Genomic DNA, 14070 nt, shown 5'->3' on the forward strand with positions numbered 1-14070 from the left:
GTGTACTTAGCACTTCTAACCTGGTTCGCAGATCCTGGCAGGCAGCAGCTGCTTCCTGTTCTTTCTTTCTGGAAGCCGCAATTTCTGCAGTCAACTGCGTCACTGCGTTTTGCAAACTCGCTATCCTCTCTTCGGTAGTCATTTCCCTGTTTTTCGTGAGCTCGCGAAGCACCAATCTTCACCCCTCGCTGCTTTCCCGCACTCCACGAGGTTGCAAAATTGGTGAAAATGGTGAGGGGACTTACTGTCAGGACTGCCGCTAGGTCCCAGCTCACAGAGGACCAACGCCCAGTGGATATTATATACAAAAGTCTTTATTGAAGTTTAGTTTCCATTTCCAAGCTCTGGGCGCGCAGGCCCACGTCTTAACGCTAGACCGGCTAAGTCCCCTCTGACTCACTGCTCCACCCACACCAGTTTAAGATTCTAGCCCGGCTCCACCTCTTGCGCTGCTCTTTCCTGCGTTGGGTCCTTCTGCCCTCTGGGGTTCCCTCCTTCCTGGACTCCTCTGACGCGGAGCCTCCTGAGTCTTGCCCCTCCCTCCGGCGGGCTTTAGGACCTGGCTCCCTTCCCGGGCTCCCCGCTGTGCCGCGCTCCTGTACATTTGAACTTGGCGCGCGCGCCCAGCCGGTGACTTTCCTTCTGACCGTTTCCCCGCTTCCTGATGTGGGTGTTGCCAAACCTGACTCCTCTCCTCCCTCTGGTGGTGAGGACACTGGTCCCGACTCCTGGGACTCCCCCTCCCCACTGCGCTCTGGTGGAGACGCTGGCCCTGATCTCCAGCTGCTGTTCAGAGACTCCCCGCTGGCCCCTCCCTCTTGAGGTTTCTCCCTTGGAATCTCCCTTGCTCTGGCCACCGGCGCTCCCTTCTGTGAGTCCTCCGATTCGCTAGAGAGGCTTGTGGAATAACTCTGGCCACTGTCACTGCCTGCGCCCCCCTCGTACTCCTCCTCCTCACTCTCCATTTGCTCCCCCTCCTGTGTCTCTCCTTCTGAACCCCTGACAATGACAATTACAAGTTTTGAAACCAGGTTGCCTGGAAGATCTGGGCAATCTGAGCAAAAGTGAAAAGAATGTGATATATATGCTCCTTCGCTCTCATAAAAAAAAACCCCTGTGAATTTTACCTGTGGTACAGCAGCACGAATGTTTCTGTACCTGTCCCAGCATCAAATCAGAAAACATAGGAAAAATCACCCACAAATGAAGTGACAGCAAAGCACAGGTGAACATAAGGCTGAGAAGATGGCCCAGGCTTGTTCCGCTATCATTTCCATTTTCTGAGAAGGGAGGTGAGGGACCATCATGCGTCTATGCAGGGCATAGGTTGCCTTGAATGTGCGTGCACACAAAGTGGACATGGATAGCTCAGTTGGTTAGACCATGGTGCTGATAACGCCAAGGTTGCAGGTTCGATCCCTGTATGGACCAGCTGCATATTCCTGATTCTGTGCTGTGCTATGCTATGATTCTGCTATGAAGGTGTTGTTGTTTGTGCCCATGCACACCTAACTACTTTTGGTGCATTGCAAGCCCGAGATCCTCCCACACCGAGGCAGTGAGAGAGGATATAGCTGCAGTGCCTCATACCCCTTTCCACTGCCTCTCCCTCCATTTCCTTCCCCACATCTGTGGTACTATAGGAACCCAGTGGCCTCCTGAGTACAGTGGACAAGGAAGGCAAGTGAGCAAAAATATGTTTTTTTGATGGGAAGGAAGAATTTCCATTGTCTGAGCCACTATGCCTCTGAATACCAATTGCTGTGAATTGCAGGTGGGCAAAGTGCTGATACACCCATGTTCAATTTACAGGTTTCCCACAGGTCAGCCACTGTGAGAACAGGATGATGTTCTAGATGGGAACAGGCCTGATCCTGCAGGCTTGCCTTCCGTTCTTATGAGATGCATCAACCACATCCTCACCTGTTGCCTTGGACGTGCAGAAAATGAGCAAATGGACAGAAGGGGCAGTTGCCCCTTTCCTTCTTTCCCTGATAGCAAGCACAATAATTGAGGAAAACTATGCATTTCTGTACAGCTCTATTTCCCCACTGGGTGGCAGTGTAAGGCCAGAAATGGACAGAAAACCCAACTTTTACCCATTCAGATAAAGAAGGAAGCAGCCACAAGGGGCTCTCTTCTGTCTCAGATTTACAACCTTGATGGCAGAAAGTGAGGAGGAATTAAAGAACCTTTTACTGAGGGTGAAAGAGGAGAGCGCAAAATATGATCTGAAGCTCAACATCAAAAAAACGAAGATCATGGCCACTGGTCCCATCACCTCCCGGCAAATAGAAGGAGAAGAAATGGAGGCAGTGAGAGATTTTACTTTCTTGGGTTCCATGATCACTGCAGATGGTGACAGCAGTCACGAAATTAAAAGACGCCCGTGACAAACCTAGACAGCATCTTAAAAAGCAGACACAACACCTTGCTGACAAAGGTCCGTATAGTTAAAGCCATGGTTTTCCCAGTATTGATGTATGGAAGTGAGAGCTGGACCATAAAGAAGGCTGATCATCGGAGAATTGATGTTTTTGAATTATGGTGCTGGAGGAGACTCTTGAGAGTCCCATGGACTGCAAGAAGATCAAACCTCTCCATTCTGAAGGAAATCAGCCCTGTGTGCTCACTGGAGGGACAGATCCTGAAGCTGAGGCTCCAATACTTTGGCCACCTCATGAGAAGAGAAGACTCCCTGGAAAAGACCCGGATGTTGGGAAAGATGGAGGGCACAAGGAGAAGGGGATGACAGAGGACGAGATGGTTGGACAGTGTTCTCAAAGCTACCAACATGAGTCTGACCAAACTGCAGGAGGCAGTGGAAGACAGGAGTGCCTGGCGTGCTCTGGTCCATGGGGTCATGAAGAGTTGGACACGACTAAACAACTAAACAGCAACAAAGGCAAACTAAGGCCCAATCCCTTTCTAAATCTGGCCTGCAGAAGGTCCGGGAATCAGCGTGTTTTTACATGAGTAGAATGTCTACTTTTATTTAAAATGCTTCTCTGGGTTATTTGTGGGGCATAGGAATTGGTTGCATCTTTGGGTTATTTGTGGCGCATAGGAATTCCAAAATATAGTCCGGCCCCCCACAAGGTCTGAGGGACAGTGGACCAGCCCCCTGCTTAAAAAGTTTGCTGACCCCTGCCCTAGAATTAAAGGCAGAAACATGGTTCCACTGCTGAAGTCTGCGCTTAGCAAAAGATGAGACCCTAGTAGTGAGCCCACAAAGGCATCCCACATTCCCAGTTCTCTCTGATCACATCCGCACCATAAATTTAAAGCACTCTCATAGCACTTTAGCTGTCTTGACTTCCTCCAAAGACTCCTGGGAGCTGTAGTCTGTTAAGGGCACTGACCACAAAGGCCTGCAGTTCCCAGGATTCTTTGGGTGAGAGCCATTACTGTTAAAGTGGTACAAGAGTACATAAAATGCATGGTGCCGATGTGACAGATCTGTGCGTGCACAGTCCCACATTCTCTTGCGACAGCCTGAAATGCAAATTTATTCTATGCAAACATGGACTTCTAAAATGGACCCATTGCCTGCTGTGCACCTCTGAAGTTTTGATCTGCCTTTTGGGGGGTGTGCCATACTCACTTTTCTGGGGTGGGGGGATGCCAGCAAGATAGCGATAAGAGATGTTCAGGAAGTTGGTGGCATTCCCTAGCTTTTGGAGGCTACGTTGGTTCCAGTCAGTGTGCAATTGCTGTAGCCCCACATCCTGGGCCCACTGTCGTACTTCCCTCTGTGAAAAAACAGGACAACAACACTTAGAAGAAATTATATGTTCCAGAGCACATCTGTGGGCCAACACAATGGGCTCCACATCTCTAGATACGGGGACAACAAGCAAGGTAGGTTCTTGGCAACTCCCAACGTTACCACCATCACTGCTCAAAATAGGGGGTAGCTGAGTGCCTATCAGTTTGGAAGCAGAAAGGGGATGGACAACAACAACAACAACAACAACAACAACAACAACAACAACAACAACAACTATTTATACCCTGCCCTTCTGGCTGGGCTTCTCCAACCACTCCTGGCGGCTTCCAACAAAATATTAAGCTTCCCTAAACAGGGCTGCCTACGGATATCTTCTAAAAGTCTGATTGTTGTTCTCTTTGACATCTGGTGGGAGGGCGTTCCACAGGACAGGTACCACTACCGAGAAGGCCCTTTGTATGGTTCCCTGTCACTTGGCTTCTCACAGTGAGGGAACCGGCAGAAGGCCCTCGGCACTGGACTTCAGTGTCCAGGTAGAACGATGGGGGTGGAGACGCTCCTTCAGGTATACTGGACTGAGGCCATTTAGGACTTTAAAGGTCAGCACCAACACTTTGATTTGTGCTTGGAAATGTACTGGGAGCCAATGTAGGTGTTTCAAGACTCGAGTTATATGGTCTCAGCAGCCGCACCCAGTCACCAGCCTAGCTGCTGCATTCTGGATTAGTTGTAATTTCCAGGTCACCTTCAAAGGTAGCCCCACATAGAGCACATTGCAGTAGTCCAAGCGAGAGATAACCAGAGCATGCACCACTCTGGTGAGACAGTCCGCGGGCAGATAGGGTCTCAGCCTGCATACCAGATGGAGCTGGTAAACAGCTGCCCTGGACACAGAATTGACCTGCGCCTCCATGGACAGCTGTGAGTCTAAAATGACTCCCAGGCTGCGCACCTGGTCCTTCAGGGGCACAGTTACCCCATTTAGGACCAGGGAGTCCTCCACACCTGCCCGCCTCCTGTCCCCCCAAAACAGTATTTCTATCTTGTCAGGATTCAACCTCAATCTGCTAGCTGCCATGCATCCTCCAACCGCCTCCAGACACTCACACAGGACCTTCACCGCCTTCACTGGTTCTGATTTGAAAGAGAGGTAGAGCTGGGTATCCGCAGATGAAATAAGGTCTTCTTTGCCGTCGTTATCGCCACTTGGTAGGCTCGACACTGAGCTCTAACCCGTGTCCGGTCAGATTCAGAATGAGTTATCAGCCACTGGTGCTCAAGCCGTCTCAGTGATTGTTTCATTGCCCTCAGATTCGTGCAAACCATGGGGCTCTCCAGGCTCCATGCAATCAGAGAGGGCGCTTCGGAGCCAAACAGTCAATAGCCCTGGTTAACTCCACATTCCAGCGGGCCACCAGGGAATCAGCTGAAAGGCCATCAGCATGGGATAAAACATCCCCTACCACTCTTGGGAAACCATTTGGATCCATTAAGTGGCGGGGGCAGACCATCCAAATCGGTCCCACCTCCCTGCAGAGAGGAAGGGTTGCACCAGGAAGTTGCACCAGGAAGTGATCTGACCATGGCACTTCTTTAGTTTCGCTTTTACTTCATGTCAGATCACCAACATCCATAGAGGTGAACACCAGATCTAAGGCATGTCCGTGGCTATGAGTTGGGCCAGACTTATTCAGGGACAGCCCCATGGAGGCCATGCTTTCCACGAAGTCCCTAGCAGCCTCTTGTAAGGTCATGTCAGCGTGGATGTTAAAATCTCCTAGGACAACCAAACTAGGTATCTCCAGGAGAACATGACCTGAAGCAGCTTGGGCAGGGATCCTTGGTGCAGCAGGGAGGTCGGTATACCAAAAGAACTCCTGTACTGCCCCTATTGCCCAGCCTCCAGAACATGCACTCAGAGAACTGGATCTTCCCAATAGGGCACCTGGTGCAAACTAATGACTTCCTAAAATGCACTGCAAACCCCCCCCCCCAAGGCCTGGGTTGCTGTGTGTAAGAGAAACCTGATGGACAAGCAGCAGCTAGGACAGGCCCATCTGCTTCATCCAAGCCTCTGTTACACATGCCAGGTCAAGTCCTCCATCCACGATCAAGTCATGGATCACAATGGTTTTATGGATCATTGACCTGGCATTGCACAGCAGCACCTTCAGATTGTGTGGGTATCCCTTGCTGATTCCAGTAACCGTCCGGTCAAGACCAGACCTGGAGGCAGGGATAGTCCTCAAACAACGACTAAGCCTGCCTCCTCGATAATGACGTGGTCTGATCTTAGCGTAACTCCTCCTCCTACCCGTGATCACTGAGATCGGTTGTCCCAGTGCTCCCTCCCCCCCAGCCCCATGGAACCTGCCCCAGCCATTTTGTTGGCTGGGACCCACTCCCAGGCAGCCCTGACCCCTCCCCTTAAAATCAAATTAAAACCTATACAACAACAACAACAACAACAATAAAAACCAAAAACAGTAAAAGATACAAACACACCAAAATTAAACAAATTCCCACACCCGACTAAACATCCATCCCACCCCCACCCCGAAGCCTCCTTGCGGCCTTATAAACTGTGGTGGTGAGTATGGGGCTTGCCCCCAGGTCCAATGTGGAAAATGGGCTTCATACTCAAGGGACTCCCAAGGTATGCAGAAAAAGTTTGTAGAATCATAGAATTGCAGAGAGAGCCTTAAATGTATGGTGTGTATGAAGCCAGCATAAACTCCTGTTGTTGTTGTCGTTTGTGTGTAAGCATACCTGCTTCCTAGCCACAGCTACAGGAAAACCCCGGGTTTCTTCATTATCTGTAATGAACAGCTGATTATGTGTGTCTATCAATGACATAAATCACCAAGGGAAGTCAACACACATAATAAGATTGGGTTTAATTTTCAGAGGGGTAGGGAAGAAAATGGGTAGCAGAGGGAATGGTTTGTTTGAGCTGCTTGCAGCTGAGAAAGAATGCTGAAGGAGAGGTTGTTGGGTACAAGCCTTCCCTGCAATATGTTGTGGCATGTTTCAGGAGGGAGAAAAGAAGGAAATGACACCTTTTGCCTTTCCTAGTCTTTAGAGCCAGTCACACTCCACCCGCTGCTATTTAGCAATACAATGTGAAGTTTAGGGTTGGCAGCCTCCCCCTCCCCCACTGCCCATCCGCTGCAACCTGAGTCCTCTAGAGCAGTGTTTCCCAACCTTGTGCCTCCAGCTGTTTTTGAACTACAACTCCCATCATCACTGACTAGCAAGACCAGTGGCAAGGGATGATGGGAATTGTAGTCCAAAAACAGCTGGAGGCACAAGGTTGGGAAACACTGCTCTAGAGGACTCTACATAACACAGGTGGATGTAGGAGTTTCTTCTACCTTTCAAAACCTCCCCCTCAAGAGGTCTGAGCAGCCCTGAACAAGAGTACTTTTCTTAGGGAGTGGGGATTTACCACAGTGTATTTTTGTAGGAATCACTTGGAAGGATTAGAATAAGGAATCAGAATCCAAGATATATATGGTGATTTGATGCCTGTCACGTTCAATCCATGTTCCTGCTATCGAGTGAGAGAGTGGCTGCAAGACCAGTTTCTGAGGAAAAGAGGAAGAAGATCCTACATCTGATTTCAGGGTACCATTACAAAGGCTTAACATTTTCAATCCCATCAGTTATTATTAATTGTTTATCCCCAATGAAGCACCTTTTCGCTTTTCTGCCTTAGTAGCTGTGTCCACAGCTATCTTTGACCCCCTCTCCCCAATGAAGGACGTGTCACCAGTTAAATGTAAGAATCTGGATCCCCACCCCCCTGCCAAAAAAGACGGGGGTGGGGGTGGGGAGTCAGGTCCCTATATTCCCTGAAGAAATTTTGCAGAAATGTCTCGACAGAATCCCTGGCTTCTAGCCAAACAGCAGAACAACAGGATGGGAGTAGCAAGGCCTGTTGGGTATCAGTTTCCTTTTTTTCTGCCCAGAACATGTGGTTTATGCTATACTCACCGTCTCGGAATCCTCTTGGGTCCAAGGAGACAGACTTACGAGGAGCAGGAACACAAGCAGGGAAATAGCTGCTGCAAGTGAACGCCTTAAGAAGAACCGCATGGCAACTGGAACCCTGGATATGAGGGCTCCTTCCTAGAGGCTGGCAACTCCACAGGCCCTGGGTCCTCACGCTGTTACCTGGGGGGCGGTAATGAAGATCTGAGTAGAAAGGCTGAGATCTGTATTCTTTTATTTTCTTCTAATAAATAATAATAATAATAATAATAATAATGATGATGATAATAATAATAATAATAATAATAATAAACCTTGTCACACCACCTGTGTGCAGTGAAATTAAACAAGCCCCCCCATACACTCAGTGTTGTTCACGCTCTGTGTGCTTGTCGGAAGTCAATTACACCTCTCCATTCAGCAGCGCAACAGCCCAAACTGTTCTTTAACCTGTTGGTGTGGCTGATTATACTTCTGTATCTCCTGCCCGAAGGTAGGAGATTAAAGACGTGCTGGCCTAAGAATTTTCCTCGCTCTCCTGAGGCAGCGGTCCCCCATGATGTCATCTAGCGAACTCTGAGGACAGCCCATGATGTCATGTGCTGTATTCACCACCCTCCACAGGGAGTTCAAACCAGCATACCACACTGTTATACAGTATGAAAGGACACTTTCTATTGTGGCCCGGTAGAAGGAGATCATCATTTTTTGTTTGACATTGTTCTTTTGCAAGACCCTGAGGAAATGGAGTCTCTGTTGGGCCTTCCTAACCACCTGGGTTGTATTGATTTTCCAAGTGAGGTCTTCACTAAAGTAAACTCCCAGGAATTTAAAGGAAGAGACTCTCTCCACACAGACACCCCTGATATACAACGGGCTAGTTCCTCTCTCTTCCTCCAAAAGTCCAGCACCATCTCCTTTGTCTTGCTGATATTTAGGTGCAAGTTCTTCTCTAGCCACCATGTGGAGACTTTTTGAACCTGCTCCCTATACGCTGATTCATCTCCACCTGTAATTAGACCCATTATGGTGATATCATCTGCAAACTTAATAAATGCAGTGGATGGATCAGATAAAATGCAGAATTTCACATTGCCATATATAGTAACCCTGAAACAACGTAAGTTTAAGGTTCCTTTACCCAACTCTCTTTATAAATATCTACCTGAACTAGTATGTGGCTGACACTGGGAAACCCCCTGTAAAGAAAATAAACAGAAGGGAATGAAAGCAAAATAGGTTAGACCACAAACGAAGTATATGGTAGAATATTTTCATTTATTTTATTTTTTCTATAAATTGATAATCTGCACATTTATAAATATGAAACAAGGCAGAGTACAAAATATCAGGATAATGTCAACAAAATACTAATAAAACAGCCATAAAACATCCAAAAATATCAATTAATTCTGATTGGCCTAATAATCTGCACCTCACCTTTTAAAGTGATGCTAGAGAGGTTTAAGATTGTAACTCTACACCCCCTTTCAAGTCGGGAGGAAGTCCCACTGAATTCAACGACTCTGCTTCAAAGTAAAAAAAGCACAGGACAGGGCTGCACATCTGCCCACAATACTATTCCCTGTGCAGCCAACACTCACACAAGGCAAGCTCTCCTTTCTTTAATAAGATCTCCCAGCCCGAAAGCAAAATCAGTGCTGCTCTTACCCAGCCACTTCCTGCTCAGTGCATTTGGCAATCAGACGTTAGTGTTTCCATTTAGCACCAAAATGAGATGCAAACTAGCATAGCCTAAGCACTACTCAGCCTACCTTTTCACAGACCTTTGTCCCGTCCCAGCAGGGCAGAGTGCACCTCTCTATTTCTTCATCCAGTTGGTTCCTGTCATGGGTGTGGCTGAGCAGGTGGCTGGAAGTGACAGCAGCAAAAGAAGGAACCTGAAAGTCATGCTCCATTGAGAAGTGATGTATTGTGAAGGACCCCAGTCTTCAAAGTCTCCCAGATAGGTTGGCTATAGAGAAAGGCATCATCCTAGCCAAGGGAGGGACAAGTGCTTTCCAGCAAAGCACAGGATTCAGAATGCTCTTCCAAGAGGCGAGTGATGCAACCAGACTTCCACAACCATCCTTTCCACTGGCAGCTGGCAAGGACCCAGGTATTTTCAAGATTCTCTCATCATTTGCTCTCTTCTCCACATCAGGTGGCTCTTTGCCCCAGTCTTAGGCAGATAATACGAGGGGAAATGCCTGCGGAGAAAGCAAATGTTTGTCTCAGAAACATTATACACCTATAGAGCTCTCTCCATATATTATTTATACTACGGAGTCAGCACAGCTAATGCTCTTTCCACTTAGCTTTTATTGCTTAACCACTTCCCGGCAGTTTCAGCAGAGACTATCCATGACAAATCAGTGAACAGATGTGTGGTCAGAAGCCTCCCCATTGGCCCAAGGCAGAGCCAGTCAATAAGGCCTTTGTTGTACACTGAAGAAAGGAAAGCAAATACAGAAAGAATTGGAGGAAGCAACTCTCAAGACACTGAAACCCAGAGCAGGATAAACATCTGCAGCCTGCACTTGTGTATTTAGAAGAACACGATCTTACGCGTACCTACTCAGAAGAAGTAAGCCCCACTGAATTGTGTGAGATTCTGGCCAATCCAGTTTATTGAGCACTCATTCTGATTCATTTGCAGGGATATTAAACAAGCAAGTTGTGGCAAGCAAGTGCTGTCCTACACTTCCTTGTGCATTGCTTCCCTGTTTGCAAAAAGTCTGATTCTGGGTGGGTGGGGAAAGCAGGCTTGTTGTGCAAGAACACCAAATCAACATCAATTGTGCAACGTGAATTTGCAGTTGAATCCCAACAGAAAATAGCAACTGTCTGAAAGTGTCCTTACTCCCAGGTGAGTGGGCATAAAATTCCATCCTCCATAAATATGGATAAAACCAACATTTGGAAGACATAACTGTAGGATAGGAATGGTTTGCCTTGTGGGTGAGTTATTGCAACAGGAATGGAGAGATGGTCCCTTCTGCAACATGCAGCTTGCATGTCACTTAAAGAGCTATCAAAACTCCAAAGGCAATGAGGTAGTGAGATCTGAGCTGAGCGATCAGATCTCTGGGAATTTTGTTAGGTGCGTTGTCCATACCTATTCAGCAGGTATTGAGGAACATGGGTTACAAACTAGGTCTGTGTAAGCATACATTTAAATACATTTTAAATACATTTAAACATACATTTAAAGTGTGCACACACCCAATAATTCTGGGACATGTAGCTTGTTAAGGATGCTGGGACTTGTAACTTTGTGAGGGGTAAGCTACATTTCCTAGGACTCCCAGGGAGGGAGGGTGTGCTTTAAATGTACACAGATAGCTCTCAAGCCATATTTTTGAACCACTGACAGATTCTTTCAGGGAAAAGATGAGAAGACACTGATCACCTGTGCCCCCAATTTCCAGTAGAAAAAAATCCCAAAGTGGAGCAAAGGTTGCAGGATTTGGGACCTTTATATAAAGGGTGAGAAAGAGATGACAGGATATAATATTATAAAGTTATGCGTGACATGAAGAAAGTGGATAAAGAAAAATTCATACGGGCAGAGGCAATCCTTGAGATATGGCAGTCCTGAGCCATTTAAAGCTTCATAGGTCAGTCATGCTGGGCACATGCTACAAATGCCGGCTCCCTCGGCCTGTAAAGCGAGATGAGTGCCGCAACCCCAGAGTCATTCGCGACTGGACTTAACTGTCAGGGGTACCTTTACCTTTACCTTTACTAGGCCAAAATCAGCACTTTGAATTGGGCTGGGAGACTGATTAGCAGCCAGTGCAGTCAGACCAGGATTGTCTTGCCCTAGTGAGCAAGCTGGCCACTGAATTCTGCACCAGGTGAAGTTTTTGAACCATGGGCGTAGGTGGGGGGGGGGAGGAAGCTTCCTTCTAAAATCAAATCAATAAATAAATACTTTACTAACTGACCAGTAGAGTTGCAGATAGCTTGGTTCTGCCCACTCCCCATAAATCCTGGCTACGCCCATGTTCTGAACCAACTTCAGAGGTAGCCCCAAGTAAAACACATTGCAATAATCTAACACAGAGGTTACAAGAGTGTAGACAACAGGCTATCCCTATCCAGATAGGAGCACAGCTGGACCACTAGCTGAAGTTGATGGAAGGCACTCCATGCCAGCAAAGCTACTTGAACCTCAAGTGACAGCAATGGATCCAGTGGCACCTCCATGCTACTCCTTCAGAGGGAAACTTCAAAGTTAGATAACTGTGATGCGTTATATGTAGGGCTGCCTCTAAAGATGGTTCGAAAACTTCAGCTGGTGCAGAATTCAGCAGCCAGGTTGCTCTTTGGAGCAAGACGGTTTGAGCATATTACACTGATCCTGGCCCAACTGTACTGGCTTAGTTTCCAGGCCCAATTCAAATTGCTGGTTTTGACCTATAAAGCCTTAAATGGCTCAGGACCACAATACCTCAAGGACCACCTCTTTCCATATGAACCTACCTGGATCCTGATAATCATCTTCTGAGGCACTCCTTCATGTGCCGTCTCCTCAAGAGGTCCAGAAAGTGGCAACACAAGAACGGGCCTTCTCTTCAGTGACTCCCTGTCTGTGGAATGCTCTCCCCAGAGAAGTTCACCTGGTGCCTTCACTAGACACCTTTTGTCCCCAGGCAATAACGTTCCTTTTTAACCAGGCCTTTGGTTGACCTGATCAACATCCCATACCCTTTTAGATGTGGCTCTTTTTTGGGGGGGAGTATTACAGTGGTACCTCGGGTTAAGTACTTAATTCGTTCCGGAGGTCCGTTCTTAACCTGAAACTGTTCTTAACCTGAAGCACCACTTTAGCCAATGGGGCCTCCTCCTGCTGCCGTGCCGCCGGAGCACGATTTCTGTTCTCATCCTGATGCAAAGTTCTTAACCTGAAGCACTATTTCTGGGTTAGCGGAGTCTGTAACCTGAAGCGTATGTAACCTGAGGTACCACTGTATTGGTTCATTGCTTTTATTTTAATTTTATGTACTGTGATCCTTTTAGGTGAACCTCCCTGAGACCTCTGGGTATAGGGCAGTATATAAATCATGATCATCATCATCATCTGAGCTTCAGTTTGTTGGCTCTCATCCAGTCCATTACTGAGGTAAGACAACAGTCCAGCACATCCAGTAGTCACACTTGCAGATGTAAAGGAGAAGTAGAGCTGTGTGTCACCAGCATATTGCTGACCAGATACTCCAAAACTCTGGATAAGCTCACTCTGTGGTTTCATATTGATGTTAAACAGCATGAGGGATAAAATCAAACCCTGAGGAACCCCACACTGAATGCTCCACAGGGCTGAAAAGCATCCCTCTCTGGAAACCGCTATCTAAGCAGGACCAGAACCACCACAAAGGGAGCTGGCCACTTTTGTAATATTTATATAGCGGCAGATGCGTGGGTGAATAGGACTCAATTCACCTGTCCAGCACTTGTTTACACTTTCTCTTATTTATCCATCTCCCTCTCTCGCCATTTTTGTTCAATCAAGCATCTGTTTCTGCTTCTCCCAGACTCCACTCCTTCCTGAGTGATTAGCCCAGGCTGAGCCACCCACTGACTGACTGCCTGTACTGTCCCCAGGACTCCTGCTACTATCCTCCTCTGTGGAGGCAGCCATGCTCTGCGGGTGCTGGGAGGAAGCCCTTTTGCTCACAGCAGGGTTGAAAAGGTGGGGGAGCACATCCGAAAGCAACGATTTAAAGAGATTGCAGTTGCTACTTTCCTGGCCTGCCCTCAAAACCACAAAAAATATGGGGAAGGAGATCCTTCACCGAGAGACAAATGATAAGCTGGTCTAAAGCAAGAAGAAACTGCCTCTCCCCACACTTGCATTTCCAAAATTAATACTGCGTATATTGTTTTAAAAAACAGCATATATGTGTATATGAAATTTAGCATAGAAATACTAACATTGTGCAAGGAATAAATCATTTTAAAACTCCAAATCACTCCTAGATCCCCTCCTATAAAATTACTTCAATTGGTTGCCTAATTCTCTTCCATGTGGGCAGCTGCCACTCTGATTTATGCAAGCTGGGGGGTTCAGGCTAGGCTAATGGGGGCCAGGGACAGGGTCTGCTGTAAATGAACTTTAGATATATGGTGTGTATTTAAAGCCCCATCCCAGAGAATCCTGGGAACTATAGTACATCACTCACAGAGCTACAATTCCCAGCATCCTTATCTACAATTCCCCTGGATTCTTTGGGGGTACTTTAAATCAATGGTGTGTGTAGACTCTGGACATAATAGGAGGAGACTCTTTAGATGCTAATGTGTTTTGTTTTTCTTAAACGGTCTTCACCCACCCTCCATGG

The 14070-nt window shown here is 47.3% G+C and overlaps 1 protein-coding gene across 4 annotated transcripts in view; it reads right to left on the reverse strand.

Moving 5' to 3' along the window:
- The window catches only part of LOC310848054 (alpha-1,6-mannosyl-glycoprotein 4-beta-N-acetylglucosaminyltransferase-like), a 30301-nt gene that overhangs the window by 10492 nt on the left and 5739 nt on the right, over positions 1 to 14070 (reverse strand). The window contains exons 2-5 of one of the 4 annotated variants that reach the window (XM_083746604.1): positions 9499 to 9933; positions 8889 to 8922; positions 7727 to 7906; positions 3605 to 3752 (exon numbers count right to left, since the gene is read on the reverse strand). In XM_083746604.1, coding sequence (XP_083602730.1) covers positions 3605 to 3752; positions 7727 to 7828 — 250 coding nt within the window. In that variant the 5' untranslated portion in view covers positions 7829 to 7906; positions 8889 to 8922; positions 9499 to 9933. Of the gene's footprint in view, positions 1 to 3604; positions 3753 to 7726; positions 7907 to 8888; positions 8923 to 9163; positions 9285 to 9394; positions 9472 to 9498; positions 9934 to 14070 lie in introns of those variants that run through there. The other 3 variants (XM_083746603.1, XM_083746606.1, XM_083746605.1) reach the window with 3 other exon arrangements.

Source organism: Podarcis gaigeae (genome assembly GCF_964106915.1).
Source record: "Podarcis gaigeae genome assembly, chromosome: 6".
NCBI classification, from domain to species: domain Eukaryota; kingdom Metazoa; phylum Chordata; class Lepidosauria; order Squamata; family Lacertidae; genus Podarcis; species Podarcis gaigeae.